Source organism: Bolinopsis microptera, chromosome 9 (genome assembly GCF_026151205.1).
Source record: "Bolinopsis microptera isolate Bmic1 chromosome 9, MBARI_Bmic_1.0, whole genome shotgun sequence".
Taxonomy (NCBI): Eukaryota; Metazoa; Ctenophora; class Tentaculata; order Lobata; family Bolinopsidae; genus Bolinopsis; species Bolinopsis microptera.
In genome coordinates this window covers 17238682-17264505 of record NC_087080.1, presented here as the reverse complement: position 1 = coordinate 17264505, position 25824 = coordinate 17238682, and the positions used below count along the sequence as shown (strand labels likewise).

Below are 25824 nucleotides of genomic sequence, written 5' to 3'. Positions count from 1 at the left end.
ACCACGGAGGATGATTTAAATTTGACCCGATCTCAGAAGAAACTCAAGGATTTCAACTATGAAGAAAAGGAAGATGTAGAGGGCTGCGCTGATAGATGGTTCACTTCGATGGCAAAACAACTGAAATTAGAAAACTTCGAAATTCGTGGAAATATGGACCAAGAAATGCTCATGTCTCCGTCTATCTATAAAAGGTATATGGCAGAATGGGTTATGCAAGCAGCAGACCTCGTACGACGGCAGAGTAGTCAGATGAGCGCTATGATGGAAATCGTTGAGTGCCTCAAGACGGAAGCACTAGCAGACAAGGAAAAGATGGTCAGGTTGCAGGACCAGTTGCTAGTGCAGAAGGACGAACAACTACAGTTGTTTAAGACATCAGTTGAAGAGACAGTACAAACAACGGTGGAGACAGGGATTAAGAGCTACAGTGCAGCTGTACAAAAGAACAGCACAAGTGGCGCGGTCTGCAACAGTAAAATTCTGAAGAATGTTATGAAGAGTGTGGCTGCAGAGGAGGACAGGAGCAAGAATCTGATAGTGTTTGGACTGAAAGAAGAGGATGAAGAACAGCTTCCAGCTCTGGTAACCGCACTATTGGAGGAGATCGGGGAGAAACCTCATTTCGAAGCGACTAGAGTCGGCTGGAAGGTATCACGGCTATCCGACCAGTCAAGATCACCGTCCCAAGCTCAACAGCAGTTCATCAGATTCTGATGGAAAACAGGGAAACTGAGGATGGCTGATGCACACAAAGATGTATGGATCTGTCCTGATAGATCCAGTGAAGAGCGTGCAGCAAGGAAGAACGTGGTAACTGACCTGAAGAAGAAGAGGGCTGAACAGACTCATCTCGACCACTACATCCGTAACGGGAAGGTCTGTAGCCGGGTTAAGAAGGCACCATGATGACGTAATTCATGTTTCTCGGACACCGATCAGTATAATATGTACTTGTAGGGGTATTTTAAGAGTTTACAGACGTTATCTGTATTTGAGAGACAATTATATTATATATGCATACATTATTATTTGATTGTTTCACACTTTTCACATTTCATAATTTTATTACTAGGTGGAGGTGATGTTATTGAGACTTTGGGCGGCCATAAAACTCCTGTTTTGAAAGTTGTCCTCTGTACTTGTTTCACTGACCCACGCTTTTTAGCATTTATACATTTCGGCCCATTTTATATGTTTGTTCGAATTGCTGTACATTTGTATACTTGCTATTTTGTAAAAGTTTCAAATCATACCAAGAATCAAGGAGTCGGACACGGAAAGGAGAGCGTTAGAGTATAAGCTCTAAAGAGCCTCTACAGCTCTACTATTAGAGTCGGTTCTTGGAAAAATAAAAAACGAAAATAAGCACAAACACACAAAATTAAATATTTGAAACAATCAACATCATTGTACAAGAATACAGAAAAGGTTCGATAGCGTACAGAAAAAAAATTGATCTGGAAAAGTCACTCAGCACAGTTCAAATCTTTAAACCCTATTGATGAGCCATATATATTTAAGCTTTATCTTCTCAGTCTATTTGCAATTTGTAAACAGTTAAGCAAAAATACTATCTTCAAAAACAAAAATAAATGGGATGATATTTGGGGTTCTCTGTTATAGGACTAGGAGTCGCTAACAATAATAATATTGTATGTAATATTGTAATAACAATAATATACCAAGATCAAAATCTGATTGGATTTATGAAAATTGACACTGTAAAAACAAAATAATACCAGTACTGTCACCAAGATGTAACCCTTGGTTAAAGCAATAACTAATATATACACGACCTAGATATCCAAATAAATATTCAGCAGAATAAAAGAAGAGTACTACTAATAAAGGATTCTGATGTCCATTCCGTAATCGTCCGACCAAAATAATAAAATAATATTCCTTCTGAAAATATGATTCCGAATTTCTAACCTTCTGAAAAATCCCTCTTTAAAATGGTAATTTGTCATTTATCGTTCAGTGATAGTGCTATTATTCTAGCCAATTCCTCTTCCTCCTCAAATCTGAGTTGCTCTTGTCTTCTCTCCTCGTCCTGCAATAGGTGAAATGCTCTATTCTACTGTAATAGGTAATACTTGTTATGCAGCTTTGTGAAATGCACTTTTCTACTGTACCGTAATAAGTAATACTTGTTATGCAGCTTTGTGAAATGCTTTATTCTACTGTAATATGTAATACTTGTTATGCAGCTTTGTGAAATGCTTTATTCTAGTGTAATATGTAATACTTGTTATGCAGCTTTGTGAAATGCTCTATTCTACTGTAATATGTAATACTTTTTAAGCAGCTTGTGAAATATATGATTCTAAGAACAAAGTTAAAGCAGCTCCTTAACCTGTAAAGACATCCTGAGAACACGCTCAAATTGGTCCTCCACAGGAATCTGGTGAACAGCTGTCTGTACGGTGTCTTGTGTAGCTGCTGGCCTCTCTCTGTCAGCAACAGTAGCTGCTGGCCTCTCTCTGTCGGCAACAGTGGACAGTGCTTCCATCCACGTCAACTGGGGATATGTCTTCTTATAGTAATGTTGTAGGGGAGTATTAACATAGATTCTCGTGTTGATCCTAGCTATAAAACTTAATTTTGTGTTCGACTAACCTCCTCTTCTTCCTCTCCATCGTCTTCCCCCGCAGCTCCAGCGGGTAACATGCTCTGTTGTATGGCAAATTGCAGCATCTGATCGTCTGTCAAGTACTGCTGCTGCTGGCGCAGTCTCTCGTTACCTCCCTCTGTTAGGGGAGAAACCGTTAATACACAATGCCAAGGATAGGCCACAACCAATTTGTTACTGAATCCGAAACTAGAGTGCCGGAACCGTGTCGGGACAGAAATCCAAAACTCATCTAGTACAAGACTCTTTTGAAACTAATTAAAAAAAAATTCATTTTCTTTACTAGAGTATATAGATGGTTTAACTTTATTGTCATGAAGATGTAACCAATGTAACCACCAATGTGAGACCAAGCTAATAGTTGTGCTCGGTATTACATAGTTACATCTTCATATAAAGACATCATTGCAACTATGTAGAAGTGACACATTTCCTAAAAATGAGAAGCACGGACTAGTCGTACTTTTCAATTCGGCCATTTCATACGTACTTAAATTTTTCCGTTCACCATTTTTGCAAAAATGTTTAGTGAAAGGTTACAAATGGACGTTTTTGCAGAAAAATATGGATTTTGGGGAGGTAGGTTTGGGTATGTTGTCATTCCGTCCGTGACCATGTCAACGAGAAAAAGAGGCGCTCAGCCCAGGGGGGGGGGGGGGGGGGTCATGTTATTTTGTCCGTTTTCAGACTTCAAGTTTGGCAAGCGTTCATTTGTTGATGAAGAAAATTGTTTACAGCAGCATATAGGTAGGCATGGTGTTGGTAGAAGGAACGAGAATGGAGAGAGATTGTTACATTTTCTGGTAGCAAAAGCTGACATTATACGCAACTATTTTGAGCAACACTACACAGGACCAGACACTGCAAAAACCTGGTAAACCACGAGGACCTTTCAAGAGTCTGGGCCCTATTTGTCTTTTAAAGTGTAAAAGTTTTAAACATGATAGTCCTTAGACGCATTCAAAGACAAGTTTCTCAGTACACAGGACCTTGGCAAAATGCTTACAAGCCTGGCCATAGCTTGCAAATATTGTTTGGACACAACGGATCCTAGTTTCAGTTGTGAAGGAGAATCGCTGGTCTCTACACAAAATAGGTATTGATATCTCTTCTGCATTCGATACCATTAAGGGATCAGTTTTGATATAACTTCTTGCTGATGCTGGTTGTAGTGAAGACGACATGCGACTGGGAAGGTATCTACTCTCATGTACCAAACTGAAGATTAAAGTGAGGTCTACCGTATCAGGGGTGTCACGATAGGTGCGTTCCAAGGTTTAGTTTGTCTGGAAACCCTTTCACCCTTTATTTGGCTGGCGCACTTTACCACCTTCGTGCCTTTATGTCTTATCTAAGACCCAACCCTCCGTTTGCTGAAAACCTCTTGAGTGGGAGACGCAATTTATTTTCACTGATTTTGCATGATTTATGAAAAAGAAATCTTTCTATGAATAATATTTTTGATCTGTATTATCTTCGTAATTTAGCTTATGATAAGAGATATCGGCAGAAATTACAATGAAGTTTTGATATATTTTAGTTATTAGTTTCAGGGAAAGATTCGACTTGGGCGTTGTTTTGTTACTATCCCTTGTTTAGAACTTGTATTTAATAATAAGACTTACCGCTAAAACCGTGAAAGATATACTATTGATACTTTTTGGCTGGGTCAAATGTTTTTATGGCCTTTTGACCGGTATGAAAAAATACAAAAGCATGTGAACGGCAATGACAAGAAGGCCCGATAACAACGAGCCCACTAACCTATCCGGAAGTAGTCAGCAGGTGGGGTGAATATGTGAGCGTCTACTACACAAGACGTGCACTCTCTGTTCTCCTGCGGGCCCTCTAAACACAGTACCCCGTCCATAGGAGTAGTCGCACAGTTTATATTGGAGAATGTTATCCTGTAAAAGATAGGAGTAGTCGCACAGTTTATATTTGAGAATGTTATCCTGTAAAAGATAGGAGTAGTCGCACAGTTTATATTGGAGAATGTTATCCTGTAAAAGATAGGAGTAGTCGCACAGTTTATATTTGAGAATGGTATCCTGTAAAAGATAGGAGTAGTCGCACAATTTATATTTGAGAATGTTATCCTGTAAAAGATAGGAGTACTCGCACAGTTTATATTGGAGAATGTTATCCTGTAAAAGATAGGAGTACTCGCACAGTTTATATTGGAGAATGTTATCCTGTAAAAGATAGGAGTAGTCGCACAGTTTATATTGGAGAATATTATCCTGTAAAAGATAGGAGTAGTCGCACAGTTTATATTGGAGAATGTTATCCTGTAAAAGATAGGAGTAGTCGCACAGTTTATATTTGAGAATGTTATCCTGTAAAAGATAGGAGTAATCGCACAGTTTATATTGGAGAATGTTATCCTGTAAAAGATAGGAGTAGTCGCACAGTTTATATTTGAGAATGTTATCCTGTAAAAGATAGGAGTACTCGCACAGTTTATATTTGAGAATGTTATCCTGTAAAAGATAGGAGTAGTCGCACAATTTATATTTGAGAATGTTATCCTGTAAAAGATAGGAGTACTCGCACAGCTTATATTTGAGATTGTTATCCTGTAAAAGATAGGAGTAGTCGCACAGTTTATATTGGAGAATGTTATCCTGTAAAAGATAGGAGTAGTCGCACAGTTTATATTGGAGAATATTATCCTGTAAAAGATAGGAGTAGTCGCACAGTTTATATTGGAGAATGTTATCCTGTAAAAGATAGGAGTAGTCGCACAGTTTATATTTGAGAATGTTATCCTGTAAAAGATAGGAGTACTCGCACAGTTTATATTTGAGATTGTTATCCTGTAAAAGATAGGAGTAGTCGCACAGTTTATATTGGAGAATGTTATCCTGTAAAAGATAGGAGTAGTCGCACAGTTTATATTGGAGAATATTATCCTGTAAAAGATAGGAGTAGTCGCACAGTTTATATTGGAGAATATTATCCTGTAAAAGATAGGAGTAGTCGCACAGTTTATATTGGAGAATGTTATCCTGTAAAAGATAGGAGTAGTCGCACAGTTTATATTTGAGAATGTTATCCTGTAACAGATAGGAGTAGTCGCACAGTTTATATCATGGAGAATGTTATCCTGTAAAAGATAGGAGTAGTCGCACAGTTTATATTTGAGAATATTATCCTGTAAAAGATAGGAGTAGTCGCACAGTTTATATTTGAAAATGTTATCCTGTAAAAAATAGGAGTAGTCGCACAGTTTATATTTGAGAATGTTATCCTGTAAAAGATAGGAGTAGTCGCACAGTTTATATTTGAGAATGTTATCCTGTAAAAGATAGGAGTAGTCACACAGTTTATATTTGACAATGTTATCCTGTAACAGATAGGAGTAGTCGCACAGTTTATATTGGAGAATGTTATCCTGTAGAAGATAGGAGTACTCGCACAGTTTATATTGGAGAATGTTATCCTGTAAAAGATAGGAGTAGTCGCACAGTTTATATTTGAGAATGTTATCCTGTAAAAGATAGGAGAAGTCGCACAGTTTATATTGGAGAATGTTATCCTGTAAAAGATAGGAGTAGTCGCACAGTTTATATTGGAGAATGTTATCCTGTAAAAGATAGGAGTAGTCGCACGGTTTATATTGGAGAATGTTATCCTGTAAAAGATAGGAGTAGTCGCACGGTTTATATTGGAGAATGTTATCCTGTAAAAGATAGGAGTAGTCGCACAGTTTATATTGGAGAATGTTATCCTGTAAAAGATAGGAGTAGTCGCACAGTTTATACTGGAGAATGTTATCCTGTAAAAGATAGGAGTAGTCGCACGGTTTATATTGGAGAATGTTATCCTGTAAAAGATAGGAGTAGTCGCACAGTTTATATTGGAGAATGTTATCCTGTAAAAGATAGGAGTAGTCGCACAGTTTATATTTGAGAATGTTATCCTGTAAAAGATAGGAGTAGTCGCACAGTTTATATTGGAGAATGTTATCCTGTAAAAGATAGGAGTAGTCGCACAGTTTATATTGGAGAATGTTATCCTGTAAAAGATAGGAGTAGTCGCACAGTTTATATTTGAGAATGTTATCCTGTAAAAGATAGAGTACTCGCACAGTTTATAATTGAGAATGTTATCCTGTAAAAGATAGGAGTAGTCGCACAGTTTATATTGGAGAATGTTATCCTGTAAAAGATAGGAGTACTCGCACAGTTTATATTGGGGAATGTTATCCTGTGAAAGATAGTAGTAGTCGCACAGTTTATATTGGAGAATGTTATCCTGTAAAAGATAGGAGTAGTCGCACAGTTTATATTTGAGAATTTTATCCTGTAAAAGATAGGAGTAGTCGCACAGTTTATATTTGAGAATGTTATCCTGTAAAAGATAGGAGTAGTCGCACAGTTTATATTGGAGAATGTTATCCTGTAAAAGATAGGAGTAGTCGCACAATTTATATTTGAGAATGTTATCCTGTAAAAGATAGGAGTAGTCGCACAGTTTATATTTGAGAATGTTATCCTGTAAAAGATAGGAGTACTCGCACAGTTTATATTTGAGAATGTTATCCTGTAAAAGATAGGAGTAGTCGCACAGTTTATATTGGAGAATGTTATCCTGTAAAAGATAGGAGTAGTCGCGCTCGCACAGTTTATATTTGAGAATGTTATCCTGTAAAAGATAGGAGTAGTCGCACAGTTTATATTGGAGAATGTTATCCTGTAAAAGATAGGAGTAGTCGCACAGTTTATATTTGAGAATGTTATCCTGTACATAGGTGCAGATTTCGTTTTGAGGTGAACTTTTAAGTTCCCGAGAAATCTTCTTAAGTTTGCTTTTTTTTTCTCCTCGGGCACATTCGTAACCTACGGGCCAGGTAAACCTAAACTACATATTGACCGTTATGTACGTCGGTATCTGTTGAGGAACCAAATCATCTGAAAAGCCCTAAACCTATATTTTGCTCAGGCACGTAGCCAGGATTTTTCTTTTGGGGGGCTGTCGGCGAGGGAAGCTGCAAGCTGTGGCAGGGGTCTGGGGGCGCAGCCCCCAGCGGGGTCCAGGGGTGGACCCCATTGGCGGGGGCTAGGGAAAAATTTTGCGAAATAGGGTGTTTTAGGCTAAATTGAAAGTTTAATGAATTTACAAAAATGTATGGTTTGGCATAATCATTGCCTACAATCCTGACCTGAGTAATTTCCCCCTTTGAGACTTTATTTTGGGTTGAAAATTGAGTTTATCGAGAGGAAGTGAAAAATCTCTGGTTCAAATTTGGATTTGAAGCCATGTTTAATTTTTTCTGTTGAGGTCAATTTTTTGCGCAGAAAGCGCTCGATTTTAGGGGAAAAAATTTAAGTTTGCTTTTAATTTTTAAGGTGCTGTCGGCACCTGAAATGGACGAAATCTGCAGGGGTGATCCTGTAAAAGATGGGAGTAGTCGCACAGTTTATATTTGAGAATGTTATCCTGTAAAAGAGTAAAAGATAGGAGTAGTCGCACAGTTTATATTTGAGAATGTGGGTTACACAATCACAATCACAAGAAAACTCGACCAACTCCCACAAGCTAAATATCAGGGTGAAATTACTCCTAATGAAATTCGGCAAAACATTATTTTGATGGTTTAACCACAAATTTACTCTACAAAGAGAAAAATTGAAATGCAAAATTTTTGGTCGACGGTTAATTTGTGTGGGAAAAACTTGGGCGAGAGGGCAAAGTTTTGGTCAAAAAAATGTTTGGGAACTAAAGCTAAGGTAAGTCTTATATTTAGTTATCTCCATGTTTTGGGCCAATTAACCTCAACTAACTTAATTTTGTACTTTTTATCCAGTTAACCGAAAAAGAGAAAGTTATTCCCCATGTTCTGCACAAAAGATTTTCGAAAGTCAGAAAAAATGTTTTGCTAAAAAAATACAATTTAACAAAGGTATTCACCCTTGTCTACGATATCAATAGGAAAATCTCAAACCTGGCATTTATCATGTGGTATAGCGGAATCTCGATGTTAACTGGGAACCCGGCCGGAAGTTGAAGGGTGATAAAGTCTTTCAGCTTTGAAAAGTGAGCATTTCCGGTACTCATTAATTCGACTATGGGTAGCAGTTGTTCCTGAACACATCAACAATATTATTCACCGAAATGTTTACAGGGGGGGGGGTGGTCAGGAGTATTTTTGAGACTTTTTGAATCTTAGAATTTGACCATTTTGACCGTCGCTTATACGGCTTAAGCGGTATACAAATAAAACCGAAGGCAAAAAGATCGTAGGGAATAAGTAATCGGGTTTGGATATATGAGGTGGCCCGACGGTCCTACGTTAAAGACAAAATTCTATATAGCGTATTAATATTTAGTCATCTGAGCGGATCAATCATCAATATACATTTTATTTTGATGAAACAAGCTTAATGAATTACCGAGTGATAAGATTCAGCGAGTCAAAACAAATAAAATTATGATATCAGCTGATAAACTCGTGGCTGATTATTTATTAGTTCGACACTGAATGGTAAAAAGCGAATACTTAGTTGGAAACAGATGTTACTTTACATTTACATTCAAGAAGCAAATAAGATTGCGTCAAGCTTTTAAAGAATCTTATATCAAATAAAAGGCTCGAGCCTCGATAGTCGATCGCGATGCAGATGGTGCAGGTGCTGTAGATGTGTCGAGAAAGCATCAAAATGTATTAGTTAATGTTAGATACAAATAATAACTAAGATGAGACAGATGATGAGACATATTACAGTCAATAAAGTTGGCATACTATGCAATAATATGACGTGACATGATGTGCGCATTGTTATAACGAAACAAACCGCGCAAAATATGATGTGACCTACAAAGTACAACCAAACCACATACAGATCGACATCGACACCTAAGGTGCACGCAGAGTTTTTCAAGGTCTGCACGCCTAATAGTAAAAACAATTATCACGTGCACCAAACATCACTCTGGGATGCAATACAAGTAAAACAATTACATTGTAGAGACATTTGATCGTGCGTGGTGTAACCGCGGCGAAATTCTTGTTGAGTATGAGTTTTTCGCCTCTCCTGGAAACTTTTCTCAAAAATACTCAGATATAATTTTTGAGGATGAGAATTTGACCATTTTCGTTGCAACTCTCAAAAATGCTCATGACCCCCCCCCCCCCCCCCCCCCCCCCCCCCCCTTACAGCACAATAAAACTAGTAATGCCTGTACTTTTTTATTCTAAAAATGGTTTGTGTGATCCTTTAAACAATGTAGTATGTGTAGTTTGTGTATCCTTTATACCATGAAGTATGTTAGTTTGTGTTTCCTTTAAACAGGTGTTGGTCCTTTAAACATGTAGTATGTGTAGTTTGTGTATCCTTTAAACATGTAGTATGTGTAGTTTGTGTATCCTTTAAACATGAAGTATGTGTAGTTTGTGTTTCCTTTAAACATGTGTGGGGAGGATTATTAAACACTGACCTGCAGAGAGAGAGGGTGGTTGTTACTCAGCCAGACCCTGGCTTTAAATTTCTGAACTTTGTCCGTCTGTTCCTTTGGTCGGATCCTCACTTTACTCGTGTTTTGTTCGAAATAATCCAATATTTTCTGGTCCATCTCATCCTCGTAATTAAACTCGGTCTAGGTGAATTAAAGAGTCGTAAAATGGAAATAGATTTCGCATAAATTAGTAGTATTTTATATGATAATATGTAGTATGTCACCAGATGACACTGGCAAGGTTAAGAACTAACCTCATCTACCACCAATGGCATATCCACAGGACCACCATTACTAGCTGCAGGCTCCTCACTATGAGACACTACAGAGCCACTCAGCAGGGACTCGAACATGCTAGTGTTACTCGCTATCACTACTCGCTGTTCCGTCGTCAGATGTTCCACCCTTTCTCTTGTTACTATCTCTATACCTGTGGACCAGGGTTATCAGGTTATCTGGTTACCAGGGTTATCTGGTTACCAGGGTTATCTGGTTACCAGGGTTATCTGGTGACTGGTTACCAGGGTTATCTGGTTACCAGGGTTATCTGGTTACCAGGGTTATCTGGTTACCAGGGTTATCTGGTTACCAGGGTTATCTGGTTACCAGGGTTATCTGGTTACCAGGGTTATCTGGTTACCAGGGTTATCTGGTTACCAGGGTTATCTGGTTACCAGGGTTATCTGGTTACCAGGGTTATCTGGTTACCAGGGTTATCTGGTTACCAGGGTTATCTGGTTACCAGGGTTATCTGGTTACCAGGGTTATCTGGTTACCAGGGTTATCTGGTTACCAGGGTTATCTGGTTACCAGGGTTATCTGGTTACCAGGGTTATCTGGTTACCAGGGTTATCTGGTTACCAGGGTTATCTGGTTACCAGGGTTATCTGGTTACCAGGGTTATCTGGTTACCAGGGTTATCTGGTTACCAGGGTTATCTGGTTACCAGGGTTATCTGGTTACCAGGGTTATCTGGTTACCAGGGTTATCTGGTTACCAGGGTTATCTGTTTACCAGGGTTATCTGGTTACCAGGGTTATCTGGTTACCAGGGTTATCTGCTATTTGCAGGATTCGGAGACTCAGGTTGTACGGCCAGTCAGCTGTAACCGTAAAGGGGCCAAATAAAAATACACAAGAAACATTTGGGAGTAATGGCGCCATTTCATCACTAAAACTACAATAAATTTAAATAATATGACAATTCTATATTAGCTAATAGCTAACCGGAGGTGCTGTGTACAGAACATTCATAGCCAGAAATCTCCTCAGTTTTATCTGTACGAAACCCTATTAGTCCTGCCTGAAACGTATTACAAGTCATATTCATATTATATCTTTATACTTTACAAGCGGTATCAGTATTCAGTAAGGCTTAAAGTTGAGAACATTGCGAAGAAATAATCATCAAGTAAAAACCTTCTCCCTCCAGAACTGTACATTGTCTGTTTTTATCCTGGTAGAAGTGAGCGGGGAAGATAGCCTGCTTGAAAGGGACTGCGAATCAAACGAATCGCCCGGGTGTGTCATGTCTATTCTGTCTAAACTTATCGTGCGAGCATCGTGGTTAATGTCGTATATCTCACAGCCTGCATCCAGGATAGAAAAATAGAGGTTTATACGATCTTTCTGTAGTGTTGTGATATAAAGTTGGCCTTTTAGATTGTTAAACATAACACCGTGTCCTCAATTCTAGATTACTGAAAGTAACACCGTGTCCTCAATTATATATTACTAAATGTAACACCGTGTCCTCAATTATATATTACTAAATGTAACACCGTGTCCTCAATTATATATTACTAAATGTAACACCGTGTCCTCAATTATATATTACTAAATGTAACACCGTGTCCTCAATTATATATTACTAAATGTAACACCGTGTCCTCAATTATATATTACTAAATGTAACACCGTATCCTCAATTATATATTACTAAATGTAACACCGTGTCCTCAATTATATATTACTAAATGTAACACCGTGTCCTCAAATATATATTACTAAATGTAACACCGTGTCCTCAATTATATATTACTAAATGTAACACCGTGTCCTCAATTCTAGATTACTGAAAGTAACACCGTGTCCTCAATTCTAGATTACTGAAAGTAACACCGTGTCCTCAATTCTAGATTACTGAAAGTAACACCGTGTCCTCAATTTTTATTTGAACCTTCCACTTGCACTGTTCCGTAAAATGTTGGAGTCGAACAACATATTTCTATGTTGATTGTCGCGATAGTCAAAGTAAAGGTTTCTGAAATCTGATCATACCCGATTCATTAGCAAGAAACATGAAGGTTATATTTCCTCTTTTCCAATTAGTCTGATCGTATCCAGTTAAAGTGGAGTCTATCCTCACAGCGGGTCCACTTTTGTAAATTCTGTAGGTATCACTAGGACACATTCTTGCTACTAGAGGCACCCAACTTGTAAAGTCCCATCTAAGGAATAAAAAGTAGAATTTAGAGAGGATTTAATGGTCTATTGCAATTACAGTTTTTAACATTTTCTCAAACACGAGTATAAGCAATTTAATGTTGATTGGCTGTGGCCGCTAAAAATACTCTTCCCCCGATGAACATGTTTGACTACCATATTCCTGAATTCGAGTAAAATTTTTCCTTTTTGAAACCTGCAATATAAAATGCACTGTAATTAAATGACGTGCACTTTACGTGCAGCTAGAATTTATAGGATGTGATGCAGTCTTAATGCGTTACATGATCTCAAACTGAACTTGTCAATACATGTTGAGTTCTTAGAAGCATGTTAATTTTTACAATGTTGAATATTACAAAGGAATCAAGATATTCGGCATGCCGAATATCGATGTAATGATTACATAAATCAAAACTCGACTCCTTAATACCTACGATCTTTTTGGCTTCAGCAAGGGTAAGGAAATAAACCGTTCCTTATCAAAACAACATCATTACTTTACTTTATCAACTTTCAATGTGTGGTTATTGTCGAAGTGTTACGTTAAGAGTCCTGAAAACCTCTTACTTCATCTCACAATAGAAATCAGGAGCATTGCTAAGCTTTGTCAGCAAATCGTTCACAAGGGCTGCTCTTTTTTCTGCTCGCCGAATTTCTCTGGCGTCCAACACTAACTGAATTTAATTTCAGATTGTAATAATTTGCTAAAACAAGGAAACAGCTATATGTATTCGAAACAGTAAATAAGAATGAGTAAGATATATTGCCAGTGAGGTATCTCTACCACTAGTAAGATATATTGCCAGTGCGGTATCTCTACCACTAGTAAGATATATTGCCAGTATCTCTACCACTAGTAAGATATATTGCAGTGAGGTATCTCTACCACTAGTAAGATATATTGCCAGTGAGGCATCTCTACCACTAGTAAGATATATTGCCAGTATCTCTACCACTAGTAAGATATATTGCAGTGAGGTATCTCTACCACTAGTAAGATATATTGCCAGTATCTCTACCACTAGTAAGATATATTGCCAGTGAGGTATCTCTACCACTAGTAAGATATATTGCCAGTATCTCTACCACTAGTAAGATATATTGCCAGTGAGGTATCTGTACCACTAGTAAGATATATTGCCAGTGAGGTATCTCTACCACTAGTAAGATATATTGCCAGTGAGGTATCTCTACCACTAGTAAGATATATTGCCAGTGAGGTATCTGTACCACTAGTAAGATATATTGCCAGTGAGGTATCTGTACCACTAGTAAGATATATTGCCAGTGAGGTATCTCTACCACTAGTAAGATATATTACCAGTGAGGTATCTCTACCACTAGTAAGATATATTGCCAGTGAGGTATCTCTACCACTAGTAAGATATATTGCCAGTGAGGTATCTCTACCACTAGTAAGATATATTGCCAGTGAGGTATCTCTACCACTAGTAAGATATATTGCCAGTGAGGTATCTCTACCACTAGTAAGATATATTACCAGTGAGGTATCTCTACCACTAGTAAGATATATTGCAGTGAGGTATCTCTACCACTATACTAGTAAGATATATTGCTAGTGAGGTATCTCTACAACTAGTAAGATATATTACCAGTGAGGTATCTCTACCACTAGTAAGATATATTACCAGTGAGGTATCTCTACCACTAGTAAGATATATTGCCAGTGAGGTATCTCTACCACTAGTAAGATATATTGCGAGTGAGGTATCTGTACCACTAGTAAGATATATTGCCAGTGAGGTATCTCTACCACTAGTAAGATATATTGCAGTGAGGTATCTGTACCACTAGTAAGATATATTACCAGTGAGGTATCTCTACCACTAGTAAGATATATTGCAGTGAGGTATCTCTACCACTAGTAAGATATATTGCCAGTGAGGTATCTCTACCACTAGTAAGATATATTACCAGTGAGGTATCTCTACCACTAGTAAGATATATTGCAGTGAGGTATCTCTACCACTAGTAAGATATATTGCCAGTGAGGTATCTCTACCACTAGTAAGATATATTGCCAGTGAGGTATCTCTACCACTAGTAAGATATATTGCTAGTGAGGTATCTGTACCACTAGTAAGATATATTGCCAGTGAGGTATCTCTACCACTAGTAAGATATATTGCCAGTGAGGTATCTGTACCACTAGTAAGATATATTGCCAGTGAGGTATCTGTACCACTAGTAAGATATATTGCCAGTGAGGTATCTCTACCACTAGTAAGATATATTGCCAGTGAGGTATCTCTACCACTAGTAAGATATATTGCCAGTGAGGTATCTCTACCACTAGTAAGATATATTGCCAGTGAGGTATCTCTACCACTAGTAAGATATATTGCCAGTGAGGTATCTCTACCACTAGTAAGATATATTACCAGTGAGGTATCTCTACCACTAGTAAGATATATTGCCAGTGAGGTATCTCTACCACTAGTAAGATATATTGCCAGTGAGGTATCTCTACCACTAGTAAGATATATTGCCAGTGAGGTATCTCTACCACTAGTAAGATATATTGCCAGTGAGGTATCTCTACCACTAGTAAGATATATTGCCAGTGAGGTATCTCTACCACTAGTAAGATATATTGCCAGTGAGGTATCTCTACCACTAGTAAGATATATTGCCAGTGAGGTATCTCTACCACTAGTAAGATATATTGCCAGTGAGGTATCTCTACCACTAGTAAGATATATTGCCAGTGAGGTATCTGTACCACTAGTAAGATATATTGCCAGTGAGGTATCTCTACCACTAGTAAGATATATTGCCAGTGAGGTATCTCTACCACTAGTAAGATATATTGCCAGTGAGGTATCTCTACCACTAGTAAGATATATTGCCAGTGAGGTATCTCTACCACTAGTAAGATATATTGCCAGTGAGGTATCTCTACCACTAGTAAGATATATTGCCAGTGAGGTATCTCTACCACTAGTAAGATATATTGCCAGTGAGGTATCTCTACCACTAGTAAGATATATTGCCAGTGAGGTATCTCTACCACTAGTAAGATATATTGCCAGTGAGGTATCTCTACCACTAGTAAGATATATTGCCAGTGAGGTATCTCTACCACTAGTAAGATATATTGCCAGTGAGGTATCTCTACCACTAGTAAGATATATTGCCAGTGAGGTATCTGTACCACTAGTAAGATATATTGCCAGTGAGGTATCTCTACCACTAGTAAGATATATTGCCAGTGAGGTATCTCTACCACTAGTAAGATATATTGCCAGTGAGGTATCTCTACCACTAGTAAGATATATTGCCAGTGAGGTATCTCTACCACTAGTAAGATATATTGCCAGTGAGGTATCTCTACCACTAGTAAGATATATTGCCAGTGAGGTATCTCTACCACTAGTAAGATATATTACCAGTGAGGTATCTCTACCACTAGTAAGATATATTGCCAGTGAGGTATCTCTACCACTAGTAAGATATATTGCCAGTGAGGTATCTCTACCACTAGTAAGATATATTGCCAGTGAGGTATCTCTACCACTAGTAAGATATATTGCCAGTGAGGTATCTCTACCACTAGTAAGATATATTGCCAGTGAGGTATCTCTACCACTAGTAAGATATATTGCCAGTGAGGTATCTCTACCACTAGTAAGATATATTGCCAGTGAGGTATCTCTACCACTAGTAAGATATATTGCCAGTGAGGTATCTCTACCACTAGTAAGATATATTGCCAGTGAGGTATCTCTACCACTAGTAAGATATATTGCCAGTGAGGTATCTCTACCACTAGTAAGATATATTGCCAGTGAGGTATCTCTACCACTAGTAAGATATATTGCCAGTGAGGTATCTCTACCACTAGTAAGATATATTGCCAGTGAGGTATCTCTACCACTAGTAAGATATATTGCCAGTGAGGTATCTCTACCACTAGTAAGATATATTGCCAGTGAGGTATCTCTACCACTAGTAAGATATATTGCCAGTGAGGTATCTCTACCACTAGTAAGATATATTGCCAGTGAGGTATCTCTACCACTAGTAAGATATATTGCCAGTGAGGTATCTCTACCACTAGTAAGATATATTGCCAGTGAGGTATCTCTACCACTAGTAAGATATATTGCCAGTGAGGTATCTCTACCACTAGTAAGATATATTGCCAGTGAGGTATCTCTACCACTAGTAAGATATATTGCCAGTGAGGTATCTCTACCACTAGTAAGATATATTGCCAGTGAGGTATCTCTACCACTAGTAAGATATATTGCCAGTGAGGTATCTCTACCACTAGTAAGATATATTGCCAGTGAGGTATCTCTACCACTAGTAAGATATATTGCCAGTGAGGTATCTGTACCACTAGTAAGATATATTGCCAGTGAGGTATCTCTACCACTAGTAAGATATATTGCCAGTGAGGTATCTCTACCACTAGTAAGATATATTACCAGTGAGGTATCTCTACCACTAGTAAGATATATTGCCAGTGAGGTATCTCTACCACTAGTAAGATATATTGCCAGTGAGGTATCTCTACCACTAGTAAGATATATTGCCAGTGAGGTATCTCTACCACTAGTAAGATATATTGCCAGTGAGGTATCTCTACCACTAGTAAGATATATTGCCAGTGAGGTATCTCTACCACTAGTAAGATATATTGCCAGTGAGGTATCTCTACCACTAGTAAGATATATTGCCAGTGAGGTATCTCTACCACTAGTAAGATATATTGCCAGTGAGGTATCTCTACCACTAGTAAGATATATTGCCAGTGAGGTATCTCTACCACTAGTAAGATATATTGCCAGTGAGGTATCTCTACCACTAGTAAGATATATTGCCAGTGAGGTATCTCTACCACTAGTAAGATATATTGCCAGTGAGGTATCTCTACCACTAGTAAGATATATTGCCAGTGAGGTATCTCTACCACTAGTAAGATATATTGCCAGTGAGGTATCTCTACCACTAGTAAGATATATTGCCAGTGAGGTATCTCTACCACTAGTAAGATATATTGCCAGTGAGGTATCTCTACCACTAGTAAGATATATTGCCAGTGAGGTATCTCTACCACTAGTAAGATATATTGCCAGTGAGGTATCTCTACCACTAGTAAGATATATTGCCAGTGAGGTATCTCTACCACTAGTAAGATATATTGCCAGTGAGGTATCTCTACCACTAGTAAGATATATTGCCAGTGAGGTATCTCTACCACTAGTAAGATATATTGCCAGTGAGGTATCTCTACCACTAGTAAGATATATTGCCAGTGAGGTATCTCTACCACTAGTAAGATATATTGCCAGTGAGGTATCTCTACCACTAGTAAGATATATTGCCAGTGAGGTATCTCTACCACTAGTAAGATATATTGCCAGTGAGGTATCTCTACCACTAGTAAGATATATTGCCAGTGAGGTATCTCTACCACTAGTAAGATATATTGCCAGTGAGGTATCTCTACCACTAGTAAGATATATTGCCAGTGAGGTATCTCTACCACTAGTAAGATATATTGCCAGTGAGGTATCTCTACCACTAGTAAGATATATTGCCAGTGAGGTATCTCTACCACTAGTAAGATATATTGCCAGTGAGGTATCTCTACCACTAGTAAGATATATTGCCAGTGAGGTATCTCTACCACTAGTAAGATATATTGCCAGTGAGGTATCTCTACCACTAGTAAGATATATTGCCAGTGAGGTATCTCTACCACTAGTAAGATATATTGCCAGTGAGGTATCTCTACCACTAGTAAGATATATTGCCAGTGAGGTATCTCTACCACTAGTAAGATATATTGCCAGTGAGGTATCTCTACCACTAGTAAGATATATTGCCAGTGAGGTATCTCTACCACTAGTAAGATATATTGCCAGTGAGGTATCTCTACCACTAGTAAGATATATTGCCAGTGAGGTATCTCTACCACTAGTAAGATATATTGCCAGTGAGGTATCTCTACCACTAGTAAGATATATTGCCAGTGAGGTATCTCTACCACTAGTAAGATATATTGCCAGTGAGGTATCTCTACCACTAGTAAGATATATTGCCAGTGAGGTATCTCTACCACTAGTAAGATATATTGCCAGTGAGGTATCTCTACCACTAGTAAGATATATTGCCAGTGAGGTATCTCTACCACTAGTAAGATATATTGCCAGTGAGGTATCTCTACCACTAGTAAGATATATTGCCAGTGAGGTATCTCTACCACTAGTAAGATATATTGCCAGTGAGGTATCTCTACCACTAGTAAGATATATTGCCAGTGAGGTATCTCTACCACTAGTAAGATATATTGCCAGTGAGGTATCTCTACCACTAGTAAGATATATTGCCAGTGAGGTATCTCTACCACTAGTAAGATATATTGCCAGTGAGGTATCTCTACCACTAGTAAGATATATTGCCAGTGAGGTATCTCTACCACTAGTAAGATATATTGCCAGTGAGGTATCTCTACCACTAGTAAGATATATTGCCAGTGAGGTATCTCTACCACTAGTAAGATATTAAGATATACTTGTAGTGAGGTATCTGTACACTAGTAAGATATATTCCAGGAGGTATCTTATGCCTAGTAAGATATATGCCAGTGAGGTATCTCCCACTAGTAGTTTTTGGCATGAGGATATCTACCACTAGTAAATCTATATTTGTTCAGATAAAAAGGAATATTCTTCATAGTAAAACTATATTAGTGTTATCTACTTATTCTAACTTTAACTTAAATATTTAGACTTGGGCATGTTCAGTTTATATAAAATCCGCGAGTATTTGGCTATCGTGGTAAAAGTTACAGAATTTGTCTTTTGGCGCAGACTTAACCCAGCCTGCAGTCTACAGTATTCCAGTTGAGTATGTTATTCTCTACTCTGTTATATTTATTTCATTTATTATTTTTGGATTTTTTGTACTAAAATAGATCCGAAATTTTGGAAACATTTGAGATCCCTACTGATACACGATTTTGGCTGTAAATGTTCCGTGACACTGAGTTGATTTGCTCTGGATGTATCGACCCATAGTATGTGTCCAACATTTCACCTACTAAGTTAACCATAGTTCTCTACCACTAGAAGAATATTGCCAGTGAGGTATCTCTACCACTAGTAAGATATATTGCCAGTGAGGTATATCTACCACTAGTAAGATATATTACCAGTGAGGTATCTGTACCACTAGTAAGATATATTGCCAGTGAGGTATATCTACCACTAGTAAGATATATTACCAGTGAGGTATCTCTACCACTAGTAAGATATATTACCAGTGAGGTATCTCTACCACTAGTAAGATATATTGCAGTGAGGTATCTCTACCACTAGTAAGATATATTACCAGTGAGGTATCTCTACCACTAGTAAGATATATTGCCAGTGAGGTATCTCTACCACTAGTAAGATATATTGCCAGTGAGGTATCTCTACCACTAGTAAGATATATTGCCAGTGAGGTATCTCTACCACTAGTAAGATATATTACCAGTGAGGTATCTGTACCACTAGTAAGATATATTGCCAGTGAGGTATCTCTACCACTAGTAAGATATATTACCAGTGAGGTATCTCTACCACTAGTAAGATATATTACCAGTGAGGTATCTCTACCACTAGTAAGATATATTGCAGTGAGGTATCTCTACCACTAGTAAGATATATTACCAGTGAGGTATCTCTACCACTAGTAAGATATATTGCAGTGAGGTATCTCTACCACTAGTAAGATATATTGCCAGTGAGGTATCTCTACCACTAGTAAGATATATTACCAGTGAGGTATCTCTACCACTAGTAAGATATATTACCAGTGAGGTATCTGTACCACTAGTAAGATATATTGCCAGTGAGGTATCTGTACCACTAGTAAGATATATTGCCAGTGCAGTATCTCTACCACTAGTAAGATATATTGCCAGTGAGGTATCTCTACCACTAGTAAGATATATTGCAGTGAGGTATCTGTACCACTAGTAAGATATATTGCCAGTGAGGTATCTCTACCACTAGTAAGATATTCAGCACCTGGGCTAGGGAGAGGTTACCGGACGCTACACATTCTTGTACTATCGACCAGCCCTCTGCAGTCTCCAGATCAGGATTTGCGCCATGGTCCAGCAGTACCTACATTTTCACAGTAAAACTTTTCATTATATTATTATAAGGTATTCAGTGTTCACTGATTGGGTGACAAGGACAATTTTTTAAATGTCTTAAAAAGTAAAATATGAAGTGACTAAATAAACTTAATGTACGTGTACTTATTTCAATGAGAACTGAAATTACTGTACCTCAGCTAGTGCGGTATTCCCAACGATGGAGCACAGTTGTAAAGGTGTTAGACCATTCGGGTCTTTACATTCTATATCTCCCTCTTCATCTAAAACTCGTCTTAACTCCTGGTTATTTATTATCAGATAAAAAGGAACTATTTATTTATATATAAACTATATATAGTTTATCTAACTATATATCTAACTTTAACCTTAAAATGTTTAGACTTGGGCATGTTCAGATTTTTATAAAATCCGCGAGTTTTGTCGCATATCGGTTGGTTAAAAGTCTACAAATTTGTCTTTTGGCGCAGCACATTAACCGCGCCTGCAGTCTACAGTATCAGTTTGAGTATGTTATTCTCATATTCTGTTGATATTTATTTTCATTTATTATTATTTGATTTTTTGTGCATAAAATAGATCCGAAATTTTGGAAACATTTGAGACACCTTCTGATACACGTTTTTTGGCTGTAAATGTCCGTGAACTGAGTTGGATTTGCTCTGGCATGATACAGTGGCAATTGGTATGTGTACCAACATTTTCAGCCTCCTGTGAAATATTCTCCTGAATGAATGAAATGGACAAATAATGAACATTGTCTCAGAATACCCCTAGACTGAGCTGAAACCGATCGGAATCGAAATGTCCCTGGATAGTTTGGTGGGTCTAGTATGAGCAGAAAGGGCCTGGGGCAATGGTTTCATCTTGGTTTCAGAGTAGTTGAGATTGTGGAAACATTGATAATAATTTCGAGTGTGAAGCACGAGGTATTATTATGCAGTAGATGAATCCATAAATTTGGAACGTGGGGACATCGCAGTATTGGCCGTATTTGAGTGCTGGAAAGGCTTAATTCGGTTTTCCAAGATGGATATAGCCATAAGCTAGGCCTAGGACTCATCAAAAGTCGTATAAAATTACCCATAGAATGACCAGAAATGAACGAAAATGAACATTCTCCTCAAAGTGCTCAGAATGGTTTAAAATTGGTCGGAAAGTGTTTATATTGGTCCTAGGACCACTCAAACCAAGTTTGGGAATCACTGCATGTCTAGAACCGATGTGAGGGTGGTTCCAATTTTGATTTTTGTAACCATTTTTGTTGTATAACGGATTTTTTTATTATACAGGATGGGCCTCAAAAGTCTACCCGTCCTTATCTCTTAAAATTGTAACAGCTCGCTGAGATCTCACTAATTATTTTATTTCAGAATGGAAAAGCGCCATAACTTACGTTCTGATTAATATTTTTGATTCAAATTTTTAGAGAATGTCAATCATAATTAGACACTACTTCGTGCTAAGTTTTGTGTGAGTCTGAGCTTGTCTGACAAAGTTAGCTCCTGAGCGTGCTAGCTTCAATTTCTCACCCAGAAATGTTTACATTGGTTAATAGGAACCACAAAAAATCCTGGGTAAAAAAATTAAAAAACCAGCGATTTATTTATGTTTTACCAATTCTATTCATCGCACATTCCATGTGAGAAGAACGATATAAACAAGCAGGGCGGATCATCTGTGATAGTCCTTATCAGTTAAAATATAGAGAGAATGGAATGTGCGATGGTTCGTGGTGAATAGAATTGGTAAAACGTGAATAAATCGCTGGTTTTTTGATTTTTTTACCCAGGATTTTTTGTGTGGTTTCTATTAACCAATGTTAACAGTTCTGGGTGAGAAATTCAAGCTAGCTCGCTCAGGGGCTAAATTGGTCAAAAAAGCTCAGTGAAGCTCGCAATCACACAAAACTTGCCACAAAGGTTTAGCTACTTGTTATTAACATTCTGTGAAATTTAGAAGCAAAAATATTTATCAGAACATAAGTTATGCCACTTTTTGTTTTACAAATAATTAGCAAGATCTCAGCGACCTGTAACAATTTTAAGAGATAAGGATGGGTAGACTTTCATGGGCCACCCTGTATAAAGCGAGACGATATATATATATTTATTCGTGCCATTTTACTGACACCACGGCATCAACTTTAACGCGAATTTCTGCAAAACTGTAAAAGATATACAACTGAAACTTTTTTGACTGGGTCAAATGCTTTGATGGCCTCCAAATCAGCATGAAAAAAAAAATTGGCCAAGAAATAGGAGTTTTAGAGCCCAAAATTTGGTACCCCAAGTGGTGTCAAAAACGCGAATTAAATAGGTAATAATTGTTTTAGTCTCTTGAGTCTTGACACCATTTTAGGGTTAGACGGGTTCCTGCTAGTTTAAATAAAACAATAAATAAAACAATAATGATCGTAGAATTTCCTGCTAGCCTTTCTAATACCCAGCACAAATACGGCTAGTGAGTAGTGATGTCCAAATTTGTGTCAAAATATTGGTTATTATTAAGACCAAAATATAAATCCGAGTTGAGGCTTCCCAGTACTCAGATACAGCCAATACTTCGATGTTCCAAAAAACTGGATACTCAGAAGGATTATTGGGACAAAATTGGAACATTTTGGAACATTGGTTCTAGACATGCAGTGATTCCCAAACTTAGTTTGAGTGGTCCTAGGACCAATATAAACTCTTTCCGACCAATTTTGAACCGTTCTTAGCACTTTTAGGAGATTATTCATTTTTGTTCATTTTCGTTCATTTTCATTCATTCCATGAACCTGGTATGGGTAATGTTATGCTACTTTCGATGGCCTCTAGAGTCTAGACCTAGCTTGTAGCTATATCCATGATTTACAATTATTTTTGGCACTATTTAGAGCTTATTAGGGCAAATAAATGCATGTCACAATTTTGTCCCATGCTCCAAAAATTTTTCAAAAATCTGGATTTATCAACTCTTATTATGAAAATGACGCCGACGTGCTTTAGCACGAGGGGTTATTATAATATATATAACCTTAAGCGTGCCGGCGTTTTGTGTTATAAACTCCTCCGGGGTGTTGCTAAGTGCTAGAGATAATTCGTTTTAATATTTACCTTTCATTCTAGCTATGATTCCACCATCCACCAAACATTGGTGGATGTGTCACCCCCACGCCGCCCCCATCCCCCCAAGTAGTATTAAAAGACAAAAACATTTTAAATTCTCGAAAGAACACCTCTATCATCAAAGTGTTCAAATATTACCTGAGGGTCATTCTCAAAGATAATAACATTGAGAGGATATTACCTGAGGGTCATTCTCAAAGATGATAACATTGAGAGGAGTATATTACCTGAGGGTCATTCTCAAAGATAGTAACATGGAGAGGATATTACCTGAGGGTCATTCTCAAAGATGATAACATGGAGAGTATATTACCTGAGGGTCATTCTCAAAGATAATAACATGGAGAGTATATTACCTGAGGGTCATTCTCAAAGATGATAACATGGAGAGGATATTACCTGAGGGTCATTCTCAAAGATGATAACATGGAGAGTATATTACCTGAGGGTCATTCTCAAAGATAATAACATGGAGAGTATATTACCTGAGGGTCATTCTCAAAGATAATAACATGGAGAGGATATTACCTGAGGGTCATTCTCAAAGATAGTAACATGGAGAGGATATTACCTGAGGGTCATTCTCAAAGATAGTAACATGGAGAGTATATTACCTGAGGGTCATTCTCAAAGATGATAACATTGAGAGAAGAATATTACCTGAGGGTCATTCTCAAAGATAGTAACATGGAGAGGATATTACCTGAGGGTCATTCTCAAAGATAATAACATGGAGAGGATATTACCTGAGGGTCATTCTCAAAGATGATAACATGGAGAGTATATTACCTGAAAGTCATTCTCAAAGATAGTAACATGGAGAGGATATTACCTGAGGGTCATTCTCAAAGATGATAACATGGAGAGGATATTACCTGAGGGTCATTCTCAAAGATAATAACATGGAGAGGATATTACCTGAGGGTCATTCTCAAAGATGATAACATGAAGAGTATATTACCTGAGGGTCATTCTCAAAGATAGTAACATGGAGAGGATATTACCTGAGGGTCATTCTCAAAGATAGTAACATGGAGAGGATATTACCTGAGGGTCATTCTCAAAGATAGTAACATGGAGAGGATATTACCTGAGGGTCATTCTCAAAGATGATAACATGGAGAGGATATTACCTGAGGGTCATTCTCAAAGATAGTAACATGGAGAGTATATTACCTGAGGGTCATTCTCAAAGATGATAACATTGAGAGGAGAATATTACCTGAGGGTCATTCTCAAAGATAGTAACATGGAGAGGATATTACCTGAGGGTCATTCTCAAAGATAATAACATGGAGAGGATATTACCTGAGGGTCATTCTCAAAGATGATAACATGGAGAGTATATTACCTGAGGGTCATTCTCAAAGATGATAACATGGAGAGGATATTACCTGAGGGTCATTCTCAAAGATGATAACATGGAGAGGATATTACCTGAGGGTCATTCTCAAAGATGATAACATGGAGAGTATATTACCTGAGGGTCATTCTCAAAGATAGTAACATGGAGAGTATATTACCTGAGGGTCATTCTCAAAGATGATAACATGGAGAGTATATTACCTGAGGGTCATTCTCAAAGATGATAACATGGAGAGGATATTACCTGAGGGTCATTCTCAAAGATGATAACATGGAGAGGATATTACCTGAGGGTCATTCTCAAAGATAATAACATGGAGAGTATATTACCTGAGGGTCATTCTCAAAGATAGTAACATGGAGAGGATACTGATCTTTCAAATCCCTAATCCGCTCTTTAATCTGAGTTTTATTCATCATACTTTACATTCTTCAATAGAGGAGATTTGGTTAGGTAACAAAATAATTTTAAACTTTTTTATTAATAAGTACTAGCATGATATAATTCTGAAATAAAATAATGTAGATCTGTAAAATAGATTGTACAGGGACAGTACAGGGGCCCAAAATTCAGTTTGCAAAGGTTTAGGCACCAGTTATTTTTCCTTTTCTGGCAACCATCCTATGGCCATCGGTATACAGGACGACCACATAAGACCTTTC

General features: G+C 37.7%; 1 protein-coding gene across 1 annotated transcript; it reads right to left on the bottom strand.

Moving 5' to 3' along the window:
* Positions 1-1365: 1365 nt before the first annotated feature.
* On the bottom strand, positions 1366-25617 carry LOC134821233 (ankyrin repeat domain-containing protein 13D-like). The gene is made up of 14 exons (XM_063831932.1): positions 25492-25617; positions 20858-20965; positions 20592-20690; positions 13111-13217; positions 12376-12545; positions 11515-11684; positions 11323-11398; positions 10351-10526; positions 10079-10237; positions 8586-8725; positions 4400-4542; positions 2623-2753; positions 2360-2524; positions 1366-2056 (listed from the first exon to the last, which is right to left on the bottom strand). Exons 1-14 carry the CDS (start codon positions 25579-25581, stop codon positions 1970-1972), a joined length of 1821 nt encoding a protein of 606 aa, XP_063688002.1. The 5' UTR covers positions 25582-25617; the 3' UTR covers positions 1366-1969.
* Between the last annotated feature and the right edge of the window lie 207 nt (positions 25618-25824).

Bases quoted from the DNA above. Each gene is read 5' to 3' on its own strand.
- LOC134821233 (XM_063831932.1), bottom strand. From the start codon at position 25,581: ATGATGAATAAAACTCAGATTAAAGAGCGGATTAGGGATTTGAAAGAT. The intron at 12,546-13,110 runs GTAAGAGGTTTT...TTTATTCCTTAG, and splicing joins GATTTCTATTGTGAGATGAA to ATGGGACTTTACAAGTTGGG. The intron at 10,527-11,322 runs GTTAGCTATTAG...CCTGGTCCACAG, and splicing joins TTCTGTACACAGCACCTCCG to GTATAGAGATAGTAACAAGA.